Source organism: Podarcis gaigeae, assembly GCF_964106915.1.
Source record: "Podarcis gaigeae genome assembly, chromosome: 4".
In the NCBI taxonomy this organism is placed as follows: Eukaryota; Metazoa; Chordata; class Lepidosauria; order Squamata; family Lacertidae; genus Podarcis; species Podarcis gaigeae.
In genome coordinates this window covers 34,812,982-34,839,856 of record NC_139677.1, presented here as the reverse complement: position 1 = coordinate 34,839,856, position 26,875 = coordinate 34,812,982, and the positions used below count along the sequence as shown (strand labels likewise).

Genomic DNA, 26,875 nt, shown 5'->3' with positions numbered 1-26,875 from the left:
CTGGGGAATATATTGCTAGATCACTCAAAACCGGTTTGAAGTCCATATTGTGAATCAGTTCCATAATTTTTGACTTGGCAATCCATGCAAAAATCACAATTTGGAGGAAAATGTGAAGCCAGCCTCTATGTAGCTCCATCCTTATTTCAGACATCGTGATACATCGGTATATTGCAACGTTTAGCAGATGATTTATCACAATGTTGAAAACCAGATATTGCCCAGCCCTAAATCTACCCCACGTCCTGTGGACAAAGTCAGACAGGTGTGCATGGCTGACCACTTGTCAGTCACTTGACATCACAGTGACATCATACCACCAGTTTATGGCCACGCCGCAATGTCTTTACCGTTCCACATTTGATGTCATATGTGACAGGATGTGTAGGGCAGGTGGGCATGGCTGGGCCAAAAGGGTCTTGCAGGCCAAATGGGGATGACTTATGAGCATAATTTGGCCCATGGTGTGGAGGTTCCCCACTTATGCTGTAGTGAGTATACAAACTTGCAAGTTGCGTATAATTCCTCATGGGGATGGATAGGAAGACAGCTAAATCTGGAATGAGTGTTCTAAATCTTTGGTAGGCAATGTGCAAAGATTATGAAGATGAACCAAGAAAAGATACCATCTTCTTTCTTTTTGCATTGCTTGCTTGTTAACATCAACTTAGTAAAAAAGAAAAGAAAAAGAAAAGAAAAGTAAAGGTAAAGGACCCCTGGATGGTTAAGTCCAGTCAAAGGCGACTATGGGGTTGCAGCGCTCATCTCACTTTCAGGCCGAGGGAGCTGGCGTTTGTCCACAGACAGCTTTCCGGGTCATGTGGCCAGCATGACTAAACTGCTTCTGGCACAATGGAACATTGTGACGGAAACCAGAGGATATGGAAATGCTGTTTACCTTCCCACCACAGCAGTACCTATTTATCTACTTGCACTGGTGTGCTTTCGAACTGCTAGGTTAGCAGAAGCTGGGACAGAGCAACAGGAGCTCACTCCACTGTGGGGATTCAAACTGCCAAACTTCTGATCGGCAAGCCCAAGATGCTCAGTGGTTTAGACCACAGTGCCACCCACATCCTGTTCTATCTACTTAGTAGTATCTGCTTGTCTGCTATCTAGGACATATGTGTAACTTCAGGGAAAGGTATCCTCAAAAGAGGCGGGTGGTAGTGTTTGTTTCCCTATCCCTGCCCCAGATATTATAACATGAAAGGCAACATTTGTGGCTATGAAGAGTACACTTTCTAAAGAATACTATGTTCATGATGACCCACTGGTCTGATGCTGTACACCATGTTTCCATCTAGTCTTCCTTACATACTTTGGGTTATATGCAGTGTTGTTCCTCTTCAGAGCAGACCCATTGAAACTGATGAATATATATAATTTAGGGTTCTTAATTTAAATAGGTCTACTCTGAGTAAAATTGAGATAGATACAACCCATTACCTTGCATTGTCCTCCTGCTATTTGCCTGCCAATGGACTTCCTAGACTCCATCTCCCCACAAACTACTCTGCTGTTTAACTGTAAACCTGACTTCTACAACATGTCCCTCTGGTGCGCGCGCGTGCGTGCGCGCGCGCGCACACACACACGGTAAAGAGACTTTCACTAGGAAAGTCATTGTAAAGAAAATGAAGGTGGGGGAGAAAAAGGGCCAAAGAGGAAATCCTCTGTTTTAGCAAGCTCAGATAAAATATTTTATATGAGAGCATGATACTCTTGAATTGGCTAATTAAATCCAAGTGTATCATGCTGTGGTTGTTTTTGTTTTCAAGCTGCCTGATTAACAAAGCAAAGGTTAAACATTTGCCGGTACCTTCACGTTAGCATGCAGAGATCCCACTTCTGCTATTGCACTTTATATTTGATCAACCCAGAAATCTGCAAGGCAGTGGGAGTTTCTGTCATCTGCATTTTTAAGAGCCAAGGTCGCCCAAAGGAAAACAGTCCTACATACAAAGTTGCTCAGTCAGAGCCTAGACGTGTTGAATTTTTTGAATTCTTTTCTTTTTAAAGATGGCCAGCACTGGTTGAAAAGGAAACAAATTATATGGCTAAGCTGAATTCATCAGCAGCTCAGAGTTGGAGGATCACTGAGCACATGAGTAATTTTATTGTCACCTTTGATTTTGTTTGACAAACTGAAAGCTCCTTATGAGCTCTAACCCACACCATTTGACGCTTTCAAAACACTATCCTGCATCCGAATAGGTTCTGAGAAACAGCACTTAGAGTTTATATTGGCTTTCTAAAACTCTTTACTGCAGGGCTATCCAAGGGCACCTCCAGACTGTTAGTGTTTTGTGGAAGGGATTCAAGGGCATGCTGGGAAATTTAGGTTTGTGCAATTAAGGTGGATCCAAGTGCTGTGTCTCCCTAGTGCAACAAACCCACTATGTGTATAAAAAAAGGACTTGTGGGGGTTAAAGAAAGAGATAGTGAAACACACTGGAAAGTGTGGCATGAATGAATGACTAATGAAAGATGTATAAACACTACACAAGCCAATCAGGATAGATGTCTGATGTAGGTCCACTGCTGTATAAGCTCTCTGAACATAAATCAAAACAGATGCTCAATAAATGCTGGATATAATCAAACCTTCCTGTATGCTTTGTCCAAATACATTAGGATGAAAGTTCAATAAATAGTACATCTGGAGGACACCCAGGTATGAGATAGTCTACCAAAAGAATAAGGCTGCTGCAGTGGAGCCAAGCCTCTGGCTTTCAAAAGCAAAGCCATACCCCGCAAGTGTCCCCCTATTCCAGAGACATCCCCAGAATTATGAAAGCCATCCCGGCTTTTGTGTTGTATTTGAATGTCCCTATTTCCCCACTAGTGCCACTGCCGCCAAGTTCGGGGGGGAGGATGAGCTGGCCTGCTTGCTGTGCTGTGTCCCATTGGTGAAGTGGGGGGAGGGGCTGGGGGTTTCAGTTGGTGGGAAGTGATAAATGTTCCTATTTTCCTCTGAGGCATGTTGGAGCGTATGCACAGCTCCTCCACTGTTGTAAAAGTACACTTTGAACTGTTCCTCTGATTTCTCTCTGTGGCAGCCAAGCATAGGAGCCAACTCCTAGGAGCCGAGGTCCCTTCCGTCCACCCAATATATATATGTGTGCGTGTGTATTTGAGGGGGCATCCCTCCAAGTTGATGGGGATTGTCATTCAAATGATGTGCGTACAACACATCTTGTGATTGATTATGTGGGGAAGGGCTTACCTGCCCCCACAATATTTTATTCAAGTTTTCACCCCTGCAACCAAGACAGAGGGTTGCTGAAGAAGGGAGGCAATAGATCCCAAGTCTTGCTTTTTGAGCCCCAGTCCCCTGCAGAAGTATTTAGTGGCCTGCTGGAATGTAAACAGGTGATATTTGTGCAGTAGACATTTCCATAGTTAGCTTTTAAAGGAAGGAGCCCTTGCTGCAGTTGCGAGATGAGGCCCAAATTTCTACCTGGATCCACCCCAAACCAAATTTGTCTTGGTTTCTTACTGGAATAAGAGGCGAAATTCAGGCCTGCCCCACAATCAAGAGCAGAACAAATGGGTGCGGATCTTCTGCTTCGTTGCACTGACAAAAGGGCTGTGATTATGTTCACACTGCCATCTTTCTGGGTAAAGTATGCCAAGCAGGCAATGGCTGCTGTTGCCTCAAAGTACTTTGCCAAGATGGCTGTCAATCTGAATGGGGGGGCTGCCATTTGCTACTGATGAGAAGGACATGCCTTGGTACTGCGATGTGGAAAGCATAATCAAAAGCAGCCCTTTGTGATGGCCAAAAATCAGTTTGTGCTTGGGTAGTTTGCCAAATAACGATCGGTTAAAAGCAGCCTTGTATTTTACCTGGTGGTAGTGAAGTTCTAAAGGGAAAGACCTGGGAAGCATCATAGCACAGGACCCAGGGAATATGGGGTGCTATGACATTAGTTTTTCCTGCTCTTATCCTTATCTGGTCAGTTTGCTCACTCTCTGTTCTTTCTGCCTGCTTTAGCAAGCAAATCTCTCGTTTTACTGTACAACTGGCAGGAAGTGAGGGTGGGTGTAAAGTCTAGAGGAGGAGCAGGTCAGGATAATCTTCAAATATGTCACTTTCTATTGCTGCTATGGAATTGTTCAAGGGCTATGCATTTTCTTCACATTGTCTCTCCTCTCTCTCTCTCTCTCTCTCTCTCTCTCTCTCTCTCTCTCTCTCTGTCTGTCTCTCTCTCGTTTTATTTGTCTGTGGTATCATTTTGGATGCTGTCAAATGAGAACCATATGCCCAAAACATTGTGCTCTGGAACATAATGCAGCATAGCTTCTCTTTAATCCCAGTCCTCTCTTTTTGGACCTGTGCATACAATATTGGATGGAAAAGGCACATTATGGTTCTCCGCAGAGATAATTCTTTGAATGTTTTGTGTCTCTGCTGGAAAAACTATACAGAGCATTCCATAATAGTGCACATGTAAATACTAACACAATTTGAGACTTAATGGAATGATCATTTCCACATAAATATAAAATCCCCAGGCACCTGCCGCACAGTGACTAGCTGCTCTGCTTGCAGCTCCTAATGAATAACTGTGCCACATGGCTGTTCTCTCATTTATGAAATAAAATGCATCCCAGGTCCCCTTTCTCACACTCGTAACATGCAGGGAGTCGCAAGTCAAAGCACAGATATTTTGGCAATGTCTGGCACACTTGCTAAAGGCAGTCTATTAATCCATTTTTATAGCCCCTACAAAAATTTCCAAATGATAGTGGCTATTTTTTTTTTAAAAAAAATACAAATTATTCACTTTTAGTGGCTATGACTCTCAGCCGACTTTGCTTGTGGCTCACAGCACAACTACTGTTGGCTGTGATCATTTTCTGTGAGATAAATTTGACTGCCTGACTGCAAACGACAAAGTTATCACAGTATATAAAGCGAGTGCGGTTTGCCATTGGGATGATTGCCTCTGGGGATTATTGGGAGTTAACTATGGAAGGTGGTCTGAGCCAGAAAAAGTCCTTGCTAGATCCAGTGCTTTTTTCCCCCTGGGGGTACTCAAGAGTACTGTCACCTTTGTAAAAAAATATTTAAAATGTGGAATAACTTCATGGTGAGTACTAGCACCTTTTTTTCTTAACTGCCCCCCCCCCCCAGCACTGACTAGATCAAATGTACAATTATAAAGAACAGATGTAGGAAACCAAAGGCAGTGTCAGATCCTTCACATTTAGCTAAGTTACCCTCATGGCACACAGAAACCCCATTAAAATAGGCTCTCTTGATCTCGCTCAAGGGACAGTGAGGTCCACCTCCAGGGGTCTTCTGGTGGTGCCCTCACTGCATGGAGTTACAGGGAACCAGGAAGAGGGCCTCCTTGGCAGTGGCACCCTCCTTGTGGAACACCCTCCCATCAGATGTCAAGGAGATAAAGAACTACCCAACTTTTAGAAGACATCTAAAGACAGCCCTGTATCAGAAAGTTTTCAACGTTTGACATTTTATCCTGTTTATATATTTTTCTGGAAGCAGCCCCAAGATGGGTGGGGTATAAATTATATTATTATTAAACACTTACAACTTCCAAATTTTAACGGGCAAGCATGTGCATCCATGGGGAAGTCTTCCAGCTGCATGGGGCATTCAGCAGAGATGGTCAATCTGACGGAGAGAGAGAAAGAGACAATTCAGGGTTTGCTGGTTTGATCCACAGAGAAATCTAGCTATACCAGATAAACAGGGGTCCACATGGACCATTACACGTTTGATAGATCATGCAGGAGGATTGCCAGGGCCATGTCACCCAATGCTCACTCACTGCCATGTGGGCTGTCCAACCCATCACTGCCATGCTCCTCCAATGTCCATTCATTCATTTGTATGTGGGGAGACCTCCATCTGGTGACCGTTCCATGTGCAGAAGTCAGGGGAGCATGATGTGCTGGCATGTAGCAGTGCTAGACCACATGGCCCTACCTCCAATCACTCTTTTGACACATGGGTTTTCTGAACCCCTTACAAATGATGTGTGTGAAAGGTAGTGCAAGCAAAACCATATTTTCTACACCTTCTCATGGGAATCAAATGATTTCTAAGTCACATACAGAAGCTTTAATAATATATTGAAGATGCAATAATTGTTTCCTTACCACCTTAAATTTTAACCACTTGGGGCAATAAAGTGTGGATAGCTCATTCCGTCCCCCACCCTCCAACACTTTTGCTAAAGGCTTTTCTTTTGGCAAAGCAGCTGTTCTGCTAATCTGTAAGACTCCCTCCATATTTATAGTGGCTGCACCATTTCCAAGTACAGTAGAGGTAATGTTGATAATGACAACGTCAAACGAACACTTGAAGGTATGGAATCGTGAATGCCATTCAAATGCTGCTAAGAGACTATCAAAATCACATTGATTTTAAAGACTTAGCTGGGACGTTATCAAGCAATGGGACTCTGAGAAACAGCCATGCAAGTGGAAGTCAGTGATAACTAGAGAAATATACCCTAAGGAGGATTTCCTAGTGCCGCATGGGGTGTTGTAATAAAATGGCAAGCTGAATCAGTGTTGGTTGATCAGAAACTCTGGTGGTACTTTAACTAATGGGGAGGGAGAGAAGATATTTTTCATATCTTAACAACAGGATGGGTTGTTACTTTTAGACTGATTTATGTGTGTTTGGTTGATACGTGGCCGTGTTCACATGCATCGTGGCAACCCAGAAGAGGGCAGAAAAGGGGGTGGAATGGGGGAGAACAGGAGCAGGCAGTGGTGGAACAAGTTTATGTGCATGATGACCCAGAATGTAACTCCCATGCAAATCTGGGGTTGCCTGTACATCCAGGTACAAGTGTGAGCAAACCAAAAAAGCCAACAAATTTAATGTTTCACTGTCACACTAAAACTATTCTCTCTGTTGTTCCCTGTGCTGGTCTAAACCGCACCATAATGACAGCATCTAAACTATAGTCTCAGGTTATTTCCCCCCAAATCTATTATTTGGCCCGGTTAACAGCTATCCACTACAATCAAAAGAAAACATTCTTGCGGTGCCTATATTAGTTAGGTCCCATCATCTCATGGTAGTTCCAAAACAATCAATCGGTTTTCAAGTTGACTGTGAGTCAGTAAAGCAGGCATAGGCAAACTTCGGCCCTCCAGATGTTTGGGACTACAATTCCCATTGTCCCTTGCTAACAGGACCAGTGGCCAGGGATGATGGGAATTGTAGTCCCAAATATCTGGAGGACCGGAGCTTGCCTATGCCTGCTGCAAAGGGTGGAAATAACATTTTTGAAGCCCACGTGCCATTCTACAACCATTTCCTTGGACCCTCTCCCCTCCCTCTTATTCAGTAGCCCATCCATCTATACAGTTGTCCTCATCTCTGTTCTCTCCATCCATCCATTCAGAGACAGCCCAAGACATGTTGCTTCCTGAGGCATAGCAGCAAATAGCCCAACCCTCAAGTCAACATACATAGCACCCAAGGCCACACCCAAGCCCCTCTCCTCCTCCCTGGCAGTAAAAAATATACTGGTAATAGATTAGATAACTAGCCATTTGCTGCTCTTTCATGGAGCCCAAAATCAGCTTCCTAATGCGTCCCCCTCACTCTGCATACTGGTACACAATATATCTATTCTAGGTGAACTGGTAGCTTTATCTCACAACTAACCAATATACCATTGGCAGAAACGCCTATTTCTGAAAAGTTATAAAAGCATAGCCTTGTAAAACAGCATTAATCTGCAGAAAAGAACAGTCGTCCCCTGAGCTTTCACACAAAACATTGTATGCGGCAGGCATGAAAACTGTGCGTTTTTTCAAAAAATAAATCCATGAAGAATTCTATACAGTATTCCCTAATCCAATCACTTTTCTCCAAATGTGTATAATGCTCTTAAAAAGATGTACGGCTGTAAAATATCTCTGTTAAAAAGAAACCAAACCCAGAGAGTAACCAAAAATGTGTTTAAAAGGAGTTTATGATCAGATTCCCAAACCACTGAACTAATAAACCTGCATTCTTCTTTCCTCATCAACCCTAAACAAGAGTTTAAAGAATACACAGAAGAGTGAAGTTTAGAGGTCATAGGAGCCAACTCCTACAGGTCAGGGTCCTTTGCCCCCCCCCCAATAAAATATTTGAGGGGGCCACCAGCCCCAGGTTGATGGACCTTGCCATTCAAATGGTTTGTATGTGCCATGTCTTGTGATCAATTATGTGGGGTGGGGCTTACCTGCCCCCCAATATTTTATTCAAGTTGGCACCCCTGTTAGAGGAGATGTATCTGGTGTCTTCACCTCTGACCTTCCTGTGGTGAGCTGTCAGATCTGAAGAAACCTCGATTGTGTGGTGATCTTGTAGAGTATTCTCAGCGTGTTCAGATGACCATGCAAAGAATCCATTGTTGGATCTTTGACCTCATTGCACAAAGCTCAAGTAGAGGATAGAGGCAGCAGAAACAGGGACTTTGGGGACATGGACTAGTGAACGTACTCCCTGCACACTTTATTCCCTCACCTGTTCTGTGAACACCTAAATAGGACTTTTGCCACCTTAACTTCATGTCACTCGGTCATTATCATGACTTAGCATCAAGGTGCAACCACTATACAAGGGAGCTTTCATTTGTGTATATGGTGATGGATGATACTTGTTTCTGCTTGATGTTTTCTAAATTGCTTGAGATGCATATGAACCAGCCATGGAGAAGTGCCAGTCACATCCTTTTCACAGAGTCTCAGCTGATGTTACACACCCACAGCATGTGAGTGAATGAGGTGTTTCTAGCCTTTGGGAAAATTTCATGACAAAGTTTAGTGGTACTTTTTTAAAGAGTTCGTAGTAGGTTATACATTGAAGCCTTGTTAATTTGTTTCCTATTCATTTATGCACAATCTAGAGAAACTGTAAAGTGGTACCTCTAGCTGCAGACACGATCTGTTCCGGGGTGCCGTTCGCACCCCGAAAAGTCTGCAACTAGAGTGGCGCTTCTGCGCAAGCACGGAGCATGATAGAGTGCTTCTGCACATGTGTGAAGCATGTAGAATGCTTCTGTGCATGCACGAAGTGTGCAGAACGCTTCTGTGCGTGCGAGCACAGCGAAACATGGAAGTATACACTTCTGGGTTTGCTGTGTTTGCAAGCTGAAAAGACGCAACATGAACCTAACGCAACACGAGGTATAACTGTACGTAGAAAAGAAATGCAACAGAATAACCTATGCTCTGTGACTGTATTATGAGAAACCACGGTTTAGTGAAACATGCATAAGTTACAAAAAGCCCCTCATCTCCTCCTCCTGCACAGCATAAAAAAATTCGGAAGCGTTCGTTTCTGCTTTTAATCTACCATGGCTTCCCATGTCATTAGAATTGTGAACCATGGTTAATACAACCAACAGTTGATTTCGACCCAGATTCAGAAACCATGGTTTGATGTTATCTAAAGTTTGTTGTGCCAGGCAACATGTCTGTTGCTAAAGAGAAAGCAGACGTTTCTGAACTCCTCTTCCCAACCAGGCAAGAAGTTTAGAGAGAGGAAGCAAGCGAGCCCAAGGCTTAATACAGCTTGTGAAAGTTATGCAAACCATAGTGCCCCATAGTGCCCCCAAGGGATTGTTGCATAATTTTTACTGCCTTTCTGTAGGTCAGGGATTTTCATCACACCTTATCTATCCACGCAAAGGACAGCAAATGATTTAGTACAACAAAGAAGTCTTAAGATGTGACTAAAGATTTGGCTGCCGTACAACCATGTCAAAGAGAAGAAAACCCAAAAGTTGGCAATTGGCCAACAAAGTTGTAGACAATGAAGTTCAGAAACAAGTGAGGCCGGGATATTTTAAAAACAACAACAGCAACAGTTAACTTTAAAAAAATAAATAAAAATAAAGAGAAAACCATGCACTTTTTTTTAAAGGCAAACGAAAGATTGAACCATTAGTATATAGCTAAACTGATTGTCATTTATTTTTCTTTTTGTTCACTGTTCAGTTATTTTGGGTGTACCTGAAGTGATTCACTTTCCTCTAATCTTGTTTTTTTAAAAATCTCCCTGGCTTGATCTCTCTCAGTGTTAAGTCCTTCTTAAACCTTAGGGGACTTCAGCTGTGCAAACCCTGCAGAGGCCATCTATAAGGAAATGCCTGCCACCCACTGGACTATATTTACCCACCCACCCTGTCTGTCTTCTAGCTTTCTGTTTCTCATACTCTGCAGCTCCTTTCTATGCCCTGCTGTTGGTGGGCAGGCACAATCGCCGCCCACCAGTGAATTTGTGATTCAGAAAATCTGGAGCCCCTCTTCATTTCCTACTCACGGTCACTGTCTGTGCCAATTTCCATGCTTAGGGGGAAAAAAACACCCGATCGTTACTATTTTGCTGTTGCAGAGCGGTGATGAAGCTTAATTACTATTTGTATGTTTTGTGTGTGAAGTGCTTTCAAAACTTCAAATGGCAAGGGCTGCGGAAGGACACAAGGTCTTGTCCTCGTTATTGTTGGCACGTGCCTTCTTCAGCACAGTGGGTAATTTAAGCCTTGGCGTTACTGAGAAACTTTATTTCTGCCTTTACCTAATCTATGTAGAAGGGGAGCAGAGGCCCCTCCAGACCATATCTAAACATCATCATCATCATCATCAACAACAACAACAACTGAATGAAAGAAAAGAAATGTAGAGATCATAATGGATCGCTCACTGTAGATGTTGACCCTGTAGATGTGCGGCAGCTGTGAAAAATGTGAATTCCATTTTAGGGATCATTAGGAAAGGGGTTACAAATAAAATGGCCAATATCTAAATGCGGTTACAGTGGTACCTCGGGTTACAGATGCTTCAGGTTACAGACTCCACTAACTCAGAAATAGTACCTCGGGTTAAGAACTTTGCTTCAGGATGAGAACAGAAATTGCATGGCGGCAGCAGGAGGCCCCATTAGCTAAAGTGGTACCTCAGGTTAAGAACAGTTTCAGGTTAAGAACAGACCTCCAGAACGAATTAAGTTCTTAACCCGAGGTACCACTGTATATACAAATTCATGGTATACTTCTGGTCTGTTGAAAACAATTTTGTTGATCTGGAAAAGGTTCAGAAAAGGATAACCAAAATTATTGGGCTTTGAGTGACTTCCTCATGAGGAAATATGGAGCTCTTTAGTTTGGGGGAAAGGCAAATAAGAAGGAACATGATCAAGGTGTTTAAAATTATGCAGAGTTTGGAGAAAATGGATAGGGAGAAGCTTTTCTCCATTTCTCATAACAAGGCTAGGAATTGGTGCCGATAAACTGAAGATCAATCCAGATAAGTCTGAGGAACTGTTAGTGGGTGGTTTCCTAGACTGGATGGATGGGAGGGAGGTTGCCTGCTCTTGATGGGGTTACATGCCCTCTGAAGGAGCACCCACGCAGCTTGGAGGTAACTCCTGGATCCATTGCTGTCGCTTGAGGCTTAGGTGGCCCAGGTAGCATGGAGTGCCTTCCATCAGCTTCGGCTGGTGCCCAGCTGAACCCTGGTCTGGACAGGCATAGCCTAACTTCTGGCGTCTATGCTCTGGTAACCTCTAGGGTAGATTACTGCAACACATTATATGTGGGGCTACCTCTGAAGATGGTTCGGAAACTTCAGCTACAGAATTCAGCGGCCAGGTTGCTCACCGGGGCAAGACAGCTTGAGAATATGACACTGATCCTGGTCCGACTGCACTGGCTACCAATTAGTTTCCGGGCCCAATTAAAAGTGCTGGTTTTGACCTATAAAACCTTAAATGGTTCATATATCTTTATGCGCCGGACAATAACTTTCCTCTATACCCAGCCCTTTGGCCATCAACTGTCTATGGCCTTTTAGAAGTGGTTGGGATGTTTTTAATGTGCGTATTTCCTCCTCCTCACCCCTTGGTTTTAATGTATCTTTGTGGGGTGTTGTTGTTGTTCGCTTTTTTGTGTTTGGTTGCAAGTTGCTTTGGGTTGCTTGGGCAAGATAAAGGGAATGATTTTTCCCTTTACCACCTAATCAAATATAATTTAAAATCTGTTTTCCCCACCACATCTTTTAGCTACTGTAAAAACCTTAGAAGTACGGTATCTATTATGTTGTGCATTTTGAGGTTTGTTTGTGTTTACTACCTAGAAGTCAATCATACATTTGACATATATTCAATCAAACAATTTAGGACCTTGGAAATTTAATGGAAAAGGCTGAGTGGGAAACATAATGGACCTCATTCCATACAGAAACAATTGGCACTGGATCATTAGCCTGCATGCAAAATACCCTTCCTTCCTTCCTTCCTTCCTTCCTTCCTTCCTTCCTTCCCTCCTTTCTCCTCCCCCTCCACACACACTCATGATCTTAAATTCATGCTACCACTTTTTAAATCCTTATAAGAAATCAAGCTGATACACAAAACAAGTCACATTGGCTTGTTGTTGTTGTTGTTTATGTTTGTGTGTGTGACAGCAGAATAAAAAATACTGGCTGATTTTCACATAATCTCTTAATCCTTTGCTGCCACACAAAATATTAAGCAACAAAGTCATATTTTGGGGTGGGAGAGATTGGCAGATTCTATCTAGCCCATCTTTTAGTTCCTGATGGGCTCAGGTCCATCTCCCTTTCCTCGCAAGCCCCAAATATTGTCTCAGAGAGTGAGAGTTCAGTACCTAACACGTTAATAAAGGTAAAGGTAAAGGGACTCCTGACCATTAGGTCCAGTCATGACTGACTCTGGGGTTGTGGCGCTCATCTCACTTTATTGGCCGAGGGAGCTGGCATACAGCTTCTGGGTCATGTGACCAGCATGAATAAGCCGCTTCTGGTGAACCAGAGCAGTGCACGGAAACGCCATTTACCTTCTCGCTGGAGTGGTACCTATTTATCTACTTGCACTTTGACGTGCTTTCAAACTGCTAGGTTGGCAGGAGCTGGGACTGAGCAACGGGAGCTCACCCCGTCATGGGGATTCAAACCGCCGACCTTCTGATCAGCAAGCCCTAGGCTCTGTGGTTTAACCCACAGTGCCACCTACGTCCCCTAACACATTAACGGGACACTTCTTTATCTCACGCTAGGTTTTTACTGCCTCGCGGGCCTTCTCATGTTCGTGTTTATGCGATTACATCAGGTGCTACCAAAACACTAATAACAAAGATGAGAAAAAGAAAAGGCTAACTCACCCCCATGCATTAAAATGAAAAAGCTTCTCTAGAAGCAGCTATTGATGGGAATAATGTCTGTACTTATTGAAGGGCAGCTGGGGTAGCCGCTGTTATACCCTACAAGGGATTACACAGCCAAGCTGGGAAAACATCTGGCATGCTAGTTTGTCTCTGCAGAGAACCAACCGATTTAAAAATTAAGGTAAGTTTTGTTTTTTTAAAGGAAGAAAAAAAATCAGCCGTGCTGCAGCAGCACTAAAAATAGCTCCTTAATTCCACACTAATTCATTCTAATACCCAGTAAACATTACGGTGTCTATAAAGTTTCTGTTAAATGTATTTATGGGAGCCTAGAACCGAAGTGCACCTGATTCTGAACATCATGCGCACATACATGAATGATGCACATGACGCAAGCCTTGAAAATGTTCTTCTCCATTAAGAAGCACAGCTACTGGGCCAGGACTTTGTGAGCAAAGATATGCCTGTGGTGCCATCAAGTGGCCATTATACATATTGCACTCAGTTTCAGCTGGCACACCATTTTATTTTATTTTATTTTGAAATGTACAATTAAGGCAGGTCGAATATTCCCACGTGCAAATGGTACCGACTGCTTGGTTATGGTTAATAAATTCAGCTTCCCTACAACCAAATTCAATGGCAAATAAATTACCAGGTAGTTTTGCAAAAACAACATTTAAAGCTCATCAGAGTATAGGTTTGCATCTTTGTTCTGCAATTCAACAAGCATAGTGCTTTTCTCTGAAAGAAAAGAATCCTGTTTATTTGCTCCCCACTTACATATCAATAGAAAGCCGTGTTTGTATCGATATTCCCATGCCCCCCTCACTTTCCGGTTTCATTTCTGATATGCTATGCAAATTAGCAATATCAGGCAGAAATATTAATAAAATCTCATTGCTGGTACTCTTCCTTTCTCTATGTGCAAACCTTTTGGATGCCACAAAAACCAGAGCTGTTCCTGTTAGCATTTTGTATAGATTTTAATCTTTGTGAAAGCCGCTTGTTCCAAATTTAGAAAGGACAATGCTCCCCTCTAGGGGCTGAAAAGAAACATGCAATCTTAAATTCATGTTGCCAGTTTCCAAACACTTATTAGAAATCAAATTACTACGCAAGTGACCATGCTGGTCACATTGTTTTACAATCAGCTTAGTATTTTTACTGTCCATTTGTCCAGCTAAATCAGATGTGTGGCTTAATTCTAAATATATTTACTTATTTCCCAGTAATTAAACTAATACTTAGTAAAATAAATTTTAAAAATGCAATCTATCTCTTGGTTCATAAATGCTGAAGTAATCAAATAATGGGCATCTTAAGCCCATTAAGAACATATCTTAAGCAGTTGCTTGGGTGGATGAACCAGGCATCATCGCTCAAACACAGGCAGGAAGAAAACCTCCAATGTACTAAAAGATGCTTGGGTTAATAATATCTGGAGCACTGCTCTATCAGAACGCCCCACATACCATCAGCAAATAATCAAAGGCATGTAAAAAAATACATTTAACACAATTTGGTCTCCTTTTTTTTCTCTCTTATGGAAGAACAGGATATTTTAACACTATAATAATCACAGAGGTATCTGTGGAGGGGATATATTGATTGAAAATGTCTAGTAAACCAGATCGGTTGTTGTGTTCCTATTAAGAGTATTTGGCGAACCAACATGACAAGGATGAGGGATTGAGAATAGAAGTGATCATTCTGTGGTATTACGGCAGTGGGCAAAGCTGAAGTGTAACTTTTTAATAAGTATTTTTAATAATAATAACACATAGGCAGAACTGTCATAACCTCTCACCCAACACTTTCCCACGGAGCCAGCTCTCATGGGCAACTTTGTTCAGTGCAGCCCAGTCTGATGCTGAACTTGGGACGGGAAGGATTAGGGAACTTGATATCGATTCGGAGTTGGCACATGTCTTTTCCTGCCCTTTTGTCTGCTCAACACAGCAGATCATTCCAAAGCAGCCAAAGCGGCCAACCAAAATGTGTGCCTTTAGCTCTTGTGTGCATGTGGGTTTTTTTTGTTTTTTTTGTTTTGTTTTGTTTTTGTTTTAAAAAGTGGGAGCACCAGATTGGCAGATGTCCTGTCCTGTCTCAGCTCAATGGAAGCCTGCTGTATAGGGGCACTCACTCTTTGGGTACAGTCATGTTACATAAAGCAAAGTGGGGTAACAACAGGGGAGGCTGCTGTTGTCAGCACCTTGGACAGCGCCCTGCTAGTCTGAGCCTTATTATGCAGCCACTAGCTCTCACTTCCATGAGGAAAGCAATGACAAACCTAGACAGCATCTTAAAAAGTAGAGACATCACCTTGCCAACAAAGGTCCGTATAGTAAAAGCTATGGTTTTCCCAGTAGTGATGTATGGAAGTGAGAGCTGGACCATAAAGAAGGCTGATCGCTGAAGAATTGATGCTTTTGAATTATGGTGCTGGAGGAGACTCTTGAGAGTCCCATGGACTGCAAGAAGATCAAACCTAGTCATTCTTAAGGAAATCAGCCCTGAGTGCTCACTGGAAGGACAGATCCTGAAGCTGAGGCTCCAATACTTTGGCCACCTCATGAGAAGAGAAGACTCCCTGGAAAAGAACCTGATGTTGGGAAAGATGGAGGGTACAAGGAGAAGGGGACAACAGTGGACAAGATGGTTGGATGGTGTTCTCGAAGCTACCAGCATGCGTTTGACCAAACTGCGGGAGGCAGTGGAAGACAGGAGTGCCTGGCGTGCTCTGGTCTATGGGGTCACGAAGAGTCGGACACGACTAAACAACAACAAAAAGCAACTATGCTGTGGTGTTTGTATAAAAACATATGAAGGTGCCTTGTATTCAATCAGGCAGACCATTGGTCCATGTTCCTTAGTGCTGTCTTCACTGTCAGGTAGTGGATCATTTTCAGACTGGGAACATTCCCAGTGCTACCTGAAGATGACAGGACTGAACCTGGAACCTTCTGCATGGAAAGCAGATGTTCTATCACTGAGCTACAGCCACTCTTTTATTAGTTATTATTATTATTCATTCGATTTATATACAGTCCTTCATTGAAAGATCTCAGGGCAGTTCACAGGATAAAAATACAGAAAGCCCAAATAAATAGCTAAACCAGGAGCAACAAAACAATAACCTCCCCTCTCACAAGATACATCTAAAAGGTAGCATAATATTAATCAGCTCAAGGCCTGGTTGAAGAGGAACATATTGGGAGTAATGTAGTACCTTGGTTCTCAAACTTAATCTGTTCCAAGAGTCCATTTGACTCCTAAAAGTGTTCGAAAACCAAGGCACGGCTTCCGATTGGCTGCAGGAGCTTCCTGCACTCAAGCAGAAGCCGCGTCGAATGTTCGGCTCCTGAAAAACATTCAGAATCCAGAACACTTACTTCCGGGTATACAGCATTTGGGAGCCGATTTGTTTGTCAACTAAACCATTCGAGAATGAAGGTACCACTGTAGGTCTTCTGAGTCCAAGGACTACAGCAGGCAATGTATTCTGACCTGGAAGATCCCAGAGCAGTGGACAGTGACTCCTTGAGCAGCATTTCCACCTCACCTGAATCGTCCTCTGAGCTTGGGTAGGGGGTGATGGTTAAAGCCCAGGAGGGAGACTGTGGGCAGATCCACCACACACATTTAAAGCACATGACTTCAAAGGATCCTAGGAAGTTTAGTTCCCTCCTATGATTCCCAGTACACTTAGCAAACCACAGTTCCCAGGATTCTTTTGGGAAAACCATTGCTCTAGATGTGCACTGGATGTGCTTAAAATGTATTCTGTAGCGATACCCTTTAAGCCTTTACCTTCACCATGGTCCTAATCCAGAAACCCATACAGTGGCACCTTGGTTGTCGAACTTAATCCATTCTGGGAATCCATTTGACTTTTGGAACCATTTGAAAACCAAGGTGTGGCTTCTGATTGGCTGCAGGAGCTTCCTGCACTCAAGCGGAAGCTGTGGGAACCGCATTGGACGTTCGGCTTCCGAAAAACGTTCGCAAACCGGAACACTCACTTCTGGGTTTGCAGCATTCAGAAGCCAATTTGTTCAGGGACCAAGCCATTCGACAACCAAGGTACCACTGTATTGATCTAGTCCCCCCTGCATTATTTTTTAAAGAGATCAGACATAGAAGGGTTAAATATGTGAATAATGTTGTATCTAATTTAGTGCTCACATCCCCAGTGGAGGGGTATTTCCAGCTCAAATTCAATCAAGAAAGGTACTACACAAAACTGACAGTCTATGAAAACTCCAACTTTGTGGCTGTGGCTTTCTTTCTTTCCTTTCTTTTCTTTTCTTTTCTTTTCTTTTCTTTTCTTTTCTTTTCTTTCTTTCTTTCTTTCTTTCTTTCTTTCTTTCTTTCTTTCTTTCGCTCTCTCTCTCTCTCTCTTAGTGACCATAATGGTTATGCAGAAAATTACATTATCGAATGGAAAATTTAAGTGCTGACCTTGTTACAAGTCTGCAATACTTGTATATGCTACTGAAATAGATGTTAGAAGAGGAGTGCTGAATTTAATTGAATGAACTCAGTTCATTTCACTTACATTAAATCTAAATTTTCAGTATCCTTACTGACTGGTGTCCAACATTATCTAGGCTTTACAATTTACTGAATGATTTTAATACCCCCACTCATATATTTCTATACGCATTTTAATTTTTATGTACATTTTAAAATGAAATGTGCACGTACTTGCATCCAGAGAAGCTGGAATTTCAATTCTGAATTGTAATGATCTCATAGAAATAACCTCCAGGGCTGCTAAACCATGTGGTTGGTCAAGCCCAAAACAGGTTTTGGGGGGTCACACTGAGCTTTATTATTGAACAAAGTCAGCCTGAATTTAAAAACAATGGTACAATTCTCAAGCATAACAAGGGCTTTCTCAATTTGCACCATGGTTACTAAATGTGAGGGAAAGCGACTTGCTAATATACACACAGAGAGAGACATCACACTTTGAAACCTGACATTTTACAGCTAGCAGCTATTTCTCTGAGGACAAACCGGTGCATGTTATCATTACTTTTTCTGCCAGTGAAAAATATCACAGGAACACTCATGATGAAAGGAGTGATGTTCTAAATGCAGCACAGCTCTGCAGAGGCATTTTGATATGATTATGTATTACTCAGGGATTTCCCAACCAAAAATGGAAGCAATAAGACAAACGGCAGCCTGATACAACTCTTTAATTCTCATCTAGCACATAGTGTGTACACACATTGGGTTGTCCTCAAAACCCAAATCTGCCACATTCATTTCAGCACCCAAGATACCTACTCCCAACATTTCTGCTTTCTCAGGCTATCCTACCTCACAGGGATGTTGTGAAAATAAGTTAGAAGCTGGGGGGAGCTTTTTGGATCCCCATCGTCTGGGGATACAGATAAGATAAAGTAAGACTGAAATGAATAGGCTAGACTCTCTGTGATGGCCTGGGATTTGGACTCAGATGCTGAACCTGAGGAATCCCAGCCTGCACAGGATTCCCCGCCTCCAGAACCAGCTGAGCCGGGGCTGGGGCCTGAGCCTGAAGGGTCCTCACTTGTGCTGGATCTTCAGGTGCAGACACCAGCTGAGTCTGCTCTGGCTCTTGAGGTGCTGCAGGACCCATTGCCTGCAGGTGCTCCACTCTCAGCCCCGTCAGGGGAGGCTGAGGTTGCCTCTGGGTCCAGTAACCCTCCAGCCTCTCCTGAGCTGCAGAGGCTCAGGGCACAGAGAGGCGGAGGGAACTAAGTTCCCGCAGGAGGAGTGCTCGCCTCCAGGCCAGGAGAGGCAAGTCACCTGTGTAAACACTGTGAAGACTGAACAAAAGAAGATAAGAACTAACTCTCCCAGCACACCGGGTCTGAGACAATAACGATTATGAAGGACTACACATTATGTATCTATCCGATTATGCCGGATTTACGTATAAGCTAAACAAGCTATAGCTTAGGGCTGCACTCTTGGGGGCCCCCCAAAAAGAATTAAAGAAAAAAACAACACTGGATGTACATTTCCAAAATATAAGATAAAAAACAAATAAAATAAAACCTACATACAGCAACAGCAAAATCATTTTAAGTTAAAGCTTAATAATTATTTCACTATTAATATACTTCTTCTTGATTGTATTTCACTATTAACATACTTCTTCTTAATTGTATTTCAGTTCAACAATTACTTTGATAAAATACATATTTTGTTATGTGCAAATGGCTTTAGATACCTATTAGGTCCATAAATTACCATATAGCATATATTCAACACAAAAAGCAGCGACAATTTGTTGTTGACAAAGGACAGCTGGACATATAAAGGCCCCTATTACCTTCAGTAGCTTAGGGCCTCATCCAACCTAAATCCAGCCCTGACTACACACATGAAACACATTTTATATTTTTAAGAAATAACCGAGGTGCTGTCTGTAAGGAGGCAATGATGGTCGGCTATAAGAATGGACAACAACAAGTGAAGGATAAAATGGATATTAATGAAGAGATGATGTGGCTACAGGAGGAAAAGATGGACATATGTTTACAACAGAAGCAGGAAACCTGATTTTTTAAAAGAAATTATATTAAATTAAAGTAATTTGCTTGGATTTGTAAGAATCTGGAAAACTAATAAAAAGAATTTGAAAGAAAAGGTGTCCCACCCCTAGCCTAGAGGCTAAGAACAGATTCAAACACAGGGAAAAGAACCTGGCAGGAATGCTTCTGATTATCTGTGAATATATTCCCTCCGCTTCTGGAGCCAAGTGGAGTCAACCCTCTACTACAGCCTTTCTCAACCTGTGGGTACCCAGATGTTGTTGGACAACTCCCATCACCCGTAGCTAGCAAGGCCAGAGCTCAGGGATGATGGGAGTTGTAGTCCAACAACATCAGGGGATCCACAGGTTGAGAACCGCTGCTCTACTAGGAAGCAACACCTTTTGGCTTCGTCACTAGGAACCAGGGTTCTGGCGAAGCAGCGATCAGGCTCATAAAGGGTGGGGAAATTCCTTCCCTGCTGCAAACCATGATAGGAATTGAGGAGGTGCTCTAAAACTATAATGGACTCAAAGGGTTCTAGGGCTCTGCTCTCTGAGGCAAGCATTCTCAGGTCACTGCACGACGATACTCTCTAGGATGTAGTGCCACAGCTAGAATTGCACCAGGTGATCTATGTGCTCTTACAGATCTATACAGACAGAGATAGACTTTCAGGTAACTTGGGCCAGAGTTGTGAGTTGTCAGTTGAGGGAACTGAGAGAACAGCTTGGTTAAGGCCACCTAGGAGGTTCACTGTAGGAGCTAGATGTGAACTGGAGACTTCCTGAATCATAGCTCAGTCTCTTAGCCATGCTGTTACTATGAGCCAAAACTCTGATAGGTACAGAAACCTCACAGGAAGGTTTTTTGTTGTTGCTGCAGCCACTTCCAGATAAGTTTTGCAAAAGGATGTCTGCATCAATAGAAATGTGATGGTGCTAGCAAAGTCACGATGAGCTTGGATGAAACTTTACTTGAGTTCCTAATGAGTTCAGGGGATGGGAGAAGAACTCATAACAAGTTCACTATTACAAGTCCAGCCAATTCCAGAGTTTGCCACTATCATTTGTCATTAATCATATTTTACAGGCAGCTGTACATGATATGCAATGCATTAATTTTCCTATAGATTTTTGTCTGTGTGACCACACTTCTGATGCAATTGTTGCTCCTAAGTAACTATTACAGGACACTTATTTGCAATTAGAACAACAATAACAACAACAGTCAGGCAACAGAGGGGCTTACATTCCATCCTATTTATTAGCAATGAGAATAAAAACAAAAAAATCAGGCCATAGAGGGGCTTATAATCCATTCCACCACCTTTACAAATTGCAGTGCAAAAGTATATATTTCCAATATCACTAGATCAGAAAGGACCAGAGCTATGAAAGATATGGATATTGATCTAACTCACAAAGACTTTTAAAAAGCACTCGCTTGATCTGAAAAACGGCACCTGCTAAAATGAAGCCTCTCTCAAGCGCTCACCAAAGCTTTAACATCATGGTCTGTTAATTAGGATTAGTAAAAGTCAAGGAAGAAAAGAAAAACCTAGTCTTTGATTGTTCAATAAGTACCAAACCAGTGACAGATTCAACTTTCTGGCTTAGATCAAAATCACAGCTACAAATACAATGGGAAAGTACCAGTCTTTTGGAAAGAAAGAAAGAAAGAAAGAAAGAAAGAAAGAAAGAAAGAAAGAGAAAGAAAGAAAGAAAGAAAGAAAAGTCTGCATCATCTACTTTTCAGATAATTTTTTTAAAAAGATGGGCATTGTTCAGAAGCTGTATGTTAATTGCTAGTTATAAGGCATGATTATGCCTTCTGCTTTCTTTTGATGTTCTCATCAATGTACGCAAGAGACTTTTTCCCCCTTGACTCTCCTGTGAAGAACACAGGGCAGCACAATTGGGGACCTATCACAGAACAAGCGTCAAAAGAAACCCACAAGATTCATCCTCACCTCATTGTGTAGAGGAGGGTCCCGTCATCCTCAAGGCGCAAAAGCTTGTTAGGAGTGGTCATGTTGTGGGCGATAGATTTTTTACCATTGTGGAAAAAGGTGTCCGGAGTCCAGATCTTACTGGCAAGGAGGTTGTTCAGAGGCAGGCGTTGCATGGGACCTTTAAATTGAAGCCTTTCGTCTTTCCAACTTTGCCGGAAGAAAACATCAATAGTATATTCCTGGCGTAAAACAGAGACCATTGTATAAGTGCCGTAGCTCATAAGAATGAACCAATCCTCCAGATTATTCTAGCAAATAGCAGCAGGGGACATTTAGAATCACAGCGTTGCAACCTACCATTTCAGTGTCTGACACAGGGCCAAAACTGGTGACAAAGATGTCTGTTTTCACCTCTGTTATTCTCTCTACAACAAAGAAATGTAAACAATTAAGACTGCTCCATCAGCTGGCAATTTGCATCAAGGAGCACCTAATCTTATAGCGATAGCAATGCAAAGAAGGGTTTTGCCCTTCAGTGGCATCCTGACTCTTCCACTTAATGCTATGCGGCTTCTGGGCAATTACCATATTGTTTCTGTGTTGAGAACAGCACTTAGCACTTTGTTGATGCTAAAGATACATTGCAGAAGTAAGTACAGTGGTACCTCGGGTTAAGAACTTAATTTGTTCTGGAGGTCTGTTCTTAACCTGAAGCACCACTTTAGCTAATGGGGCCTCCTGCTGCCGCTGTACCGCCAGCGTGCAATTTCTGTTCTCATACTGAAGCAAAGTTCTTAACCTGATTTCTGGGTAATATTTCTGGGTTAGCGGAGTCTGTAACCTAAAGCGTATGTAACCCAAGGTACCACTATAGCAGCAGTAGATCACCTCCGCCTACTAGATTATTGCAAGAGAGGAAGTTTGGCAATTCAGCAGGTGGCGCTGTGGGTTAAACCACACAGCCTAGGACTTGCCAATCAGAAGGTCGGCGGTTTGAATCCCTGCGATGGGGTGAGCTCCCGTTGCTCGGTGCCTGCTCCTGCCCACCTAGCAGTTCAAAAGCACGTCAAAGTGCAAGTAGATAAATAGGTACCACTCCAGTGGTAAGGTAAACAGCATTTCCATGCGCTGCTCTGGTTCACCAGGAGTGGCTTAGCCATGCTGGCCACATGACCCGGAAGCTGTACACCTAGGCCAGTAAAGCGAGATGAGCGCCGCAACCCCAGAGTCGGTCACGACTGGACCTAATGGTCAGGGCTCTGTACCTTTAAGTACATGTAACTAGGCACACGATGTGGTGCTCCTGAATGTGTGGGCTGCTTCAACAGATGTGCAAAGAGGAGTGCAGACACAGAGGTGCCCTTCCATTGAAAGAAAATGGGTCACTGTACACGCCAAGTTGCTGCATGCCTGCATTAGCAGCCCAGTCCTCACAACCATCAGACGAGTGAATGAAATGAATGGTGTTTAGCTCTGGTACAAAGAGGACATTAATTATGTCTGCCCAGCTTCAAAAACAGCTGGACTGGTAAAATTAAGTGATAACATTTAACAATGTCAAATTTCACAACTGGCTGCATTTGTTAGTATTCACATGGTTGTACTAAAAACTGATGCTCTGATCTTTTTCAACACTGCTTAAAGCTCATTTGGGTTTTTTTCCTCTCTCCCCTTAAGGATTCTATTCTATTCTTGCTTGCTTCATGGAATGAAAGCCTAGGTCATTAAGGCAAACGTGAGTTTTGCCAACTATTCAGCTTAGTAATTTAGCTATGGTATATTGATTTTACATGACAAATCTTTTCAGATATCAGAAAATCCTAGAAATCTTGGTGATGTTTTCTTGGTAATGTGATATACATCACAACCTGGGGCTATAGTAACACTATCAGATATTTAGGTTATTGATTTACAAGATAGAGCATTCTGAGATTTGAGAGGCAACTGATTAGCAATTAACCAAAAACAGATACAGTGGTACCTCGGGTTACAGACGCTTCAGGTTACAGATGCTTCAGGTTACAGACTCCGCTAACCCAGAAATAGTACCTCAGAATAAGAACTTTGCTTCAGGATGAGAACAGAAATCGCGTGATGGCAGCGGGAGGCCCCATTAGCTAAAGTGATGCTTCAGGTTAAGAACAGTTTCGGGTTAAGAACGGACCTCCAGAACGAATTAAGTTCTTAACCCGAGGTACCACTGTATAGGGAATATTCTATATGACTTCTATCCAGATATTGAAAGGAAGAACCTGTGATGACCCTGGGGTCAAACTCCACTTTTTCAGTGGATGAGGATCCTCTTCAAATGAAAAGGCATCTCTCACTGACGGCAGAGCTAGATATTGGGATAGATCAGTGCTTCCTATTTAAGGTTTATTCTGATTATGGTTGCTGCTAAAGAAGCATCTGAGCTTTTATGGAGTCTCCAGCCTGAGCCTATATATGGAGCTGTCCAGAGTATCTGAGTACTCAAACTATTGATGGGGTTGTGGGTGGTTGTGAGGGGCACGGCCTTGACAGTGGTGGCACCTTGACAGCTGAACTCACTTCCTGTTCCTGTTCCAATAATGCCTAATGGCCTTTAGAAAGTGACGGAAAGCATTCATTTACTGGGTCATTTTGCAACCCTTGACAAGTCATTCTATTACTTGATCTCCACTACATTGTGGCTGGTGTTGTTTAATTGTTCAGTTTTCATTTTTTGTTGTTGCATTGCTTTAAATCTATATTGAAGCATCTCTCAAAATGTGGGATTTAAATAATAAACAGTATAGCAAGTGGCATTCATACAGTCTTGCAGCATAGCCACTATAACTTAAAATCAGTGTTCTCCTCCTACCCTCCCCAACTTCCTTATCTGGTTGCAAGGCCGACGTACACACTGAGGAGGTGATCTGACTTCTCTGGGTCAGCTCAGTGAGAAAACAAAAGTACCAGGGGATTTTTGAGGCACTCTTCTGCTGCTTTCAGCACACCCTCCGGAGATCTCGTAACTATCTCCCTCTGCTCCCTAAACACACCTTTGGTCATCTCTTACTGGGACACGACTGCATGCTGTTTTAAGCATTTTCCCCTACAATGGCATGCTTGTAGGAACATCTGTTGTACCTCCCAGGCCTGGACGAAGCCTGTTATCATATCCATCCAGCAGGCCGTCCAGAATCCTAGTGAAGATGGTGATGTTATCATTGGTATCATATTTTCCTGAGGCTGTTGGCATCTGTGAGAAGCTGCGAAAGGGGGTGGGGGAGTGGAGAAGACACATCAATAAAAACTGGGAGAGACAGCTAAAGAGTTAAAGGTTGTGTCATCGATCTCATAAGCATCTGAGAATGGATAGCTTAAACAAGGGCTGCAGGAAAATCCAATGGCTTGGTTGCTCTTGGACTTTGCTTGTCATGCACACAGGTGCCCCATAACATGCATAACACATGTGCATGCTGCATTGCAAAAAGCGTGATTCACCCTATTGTCAGGGCTTCTAGGTACAATTTGTTTCCTCTTTTCCAGGAGTAAATCAGAATCTACTGGCAGGTCTGGTGGTGCCTGGTGTCCATTGGAACTGATAGGGTGGAAGGCAGGGAGGCCAACAGTAGGTGGAGCCAGAGCCAATTACAGACAGAGCCATGCCCTGATTGGTTGTAAGTTCAAAGGCAGGCAGGTGGGGGCCAGCTGAGGACGCACTGAGATTGCTGGGGCAGTGTCACCTTTGTTCAAATGGACCAGCCTCTGCTGGATAGATCAAGAAGTACCGTAATTTGCAGCAGACTCCCAATTGTTTAACAACAGTGACAACAAAGCACCTTCCCCTCCCTCCTTTTCTAAATTAAGCTGGTGATATCAGGGGTGGAAGTATAGGGGGAAACTGGAGAGGGGTTTTGTGTGAAAGGGCTGTGCATTCAGTTTTGGTATTGTAAACAAATTCAGTTTGCTCAGAAGCAACCTGCTCCTTAATTCTAAAAGTGTGTTGCACCACTCAGCCATTCTTTTCCACCTGGTTAGTAGATCTTGGGGTTCTAGCAAAAAAACAACAACTAAACACCACGAACCTGAGATTTGTTCACCCTTCTTTATCCATTCCCTTTTTGTCACCTTTCTTTGTTTCTCTAATAGTTCCATAAAGGCAGTGCTTTTTTTCTTAAAATATGTTTAGGGGTACTCTCGTTTTGACTCAGGAAAATCACCATTTTATAGTTCAGATCGGGGGAAATAAATACAGCAAATGGACAAAAGTACAAAGATTCACAAAATGTTTAGGGGTATGTGTAACCCCTGTGTCCCTCCAGAAAAAAGCACTGCATAAATGCATATGGATGTGGGAAACTGGCTTGTCGACTGTACCACTTCTGACTGTTGGTGGGCTCACAGGATTGAATGTTCCATTCACACATAGAGAGAGAGAGAACATAGGAAGCTGTGTCAGACCATTAACCTATCTAGCTCAATACTCTGCACTGACTGGTAGTGACTTCCAGGATATAAGGGAAGGAGTCTTTTCCAGCCCTTTCTGGGGATACTAGGGATTGAACCTGGGACCTTCAGCTTTCAGAGGCTGGGTCAACAACTTGTTCCTCAACCTGATGAGGCTCATTTGACAAAATTGAGCCTTTGGGGTCATCAGCCCAGTCCTGTGGGATTGCTATGCCAAAGCAATTCAGCAGGTTCCATCTGTTTAGACCAGGCATGGCCAAACTTGGCCCTCCAGGTGTTTTGGGACTACAATTCCCATCATCACTGACCACTGGTCCTGTTAGCTAGGGATGATGGGAGTTGTAGTTCCAAAACAGCTGGAGGGCCAAGTTTGGACCATTAAATGCCAGCTGAAAGTGTTTCTATTCCTCCAGGCTTCTGCATGCAACTAAGCATACATCTTTCCATTAAGGCTGCTTTCTAATTTTATTATATATACAGTCATACCTTTGGCTGTAAATGTGATCATGTGGGAGGCACATTCACAACCCCCAGCATTCTCAGCATGAAGCACCGCGTCTGCGCACGCGCATGACACAATTCGGCACTTCTGCGCATGCACATGACATCATTTTGTGCTTCTGCACATGCGTGAGTGCCAAAACCCGGAAGTAACCCGTTCCAGTACTTCCAGGTTCAGCACAGTCCGCAACCCAAAAACGCGAAACCCGCAGAGTTCGTAACCCGAGGTATGACTGTATATATATTTACATGATTTTTATTGTATGGTTTTATGTGTG

General features: G+C 42.9%; 2 protein-coding genes across 3 annotated transcripts in view; one reads left to right on the top strand and one right to left on the bottom strand.

The window, feature by feature from the left end:
- Nucleotides 1-26,875, top strand: part of GABRB3 (gamma-aminobutyric acid type A receptor subunit beta3) — a 194,520-nt gene that overhangs the window by 17,281 nt on the left and 150,364 nt on the right. The window lies entirely within an intron of this gene.
- Nucleotides 1-26,875, bottom strand: part of GABRA5 (gamma-aminobutyric acid type A receptor subunit alpha5) — a 72,951-nt gene that overhangs the window by 29,536 nt on the left and 16,540 nt on the right. For both annotated transcript variants that reach the window (XM_083734480.1, XM_083734481.1), the window contains exons 3-6: nucleotides 24,774-24,895; nucleotides 22,020-22,087; nucleotides 21,681-21,901; nucleotides 5,565-5,647 (exon numbers count right to left, since the gene is read on the bottom strand). In XM_083734480.1, the coding sequence (XP_083590606.1) occupies nucleotides 5,565-5,647; nucleotides 21,681-21,901; nucleotides 22,020-22,087; nucleotides 24,774-24,895 (494 nt within the window). The remainder of the gene's footprint in view (nucleotides 1-5,564; nucleotides 5,648-21,680; nucleotides 21,902-22,019; nucleotides 22,088-24,773; nucleotides 24,896-26,875) is intronic.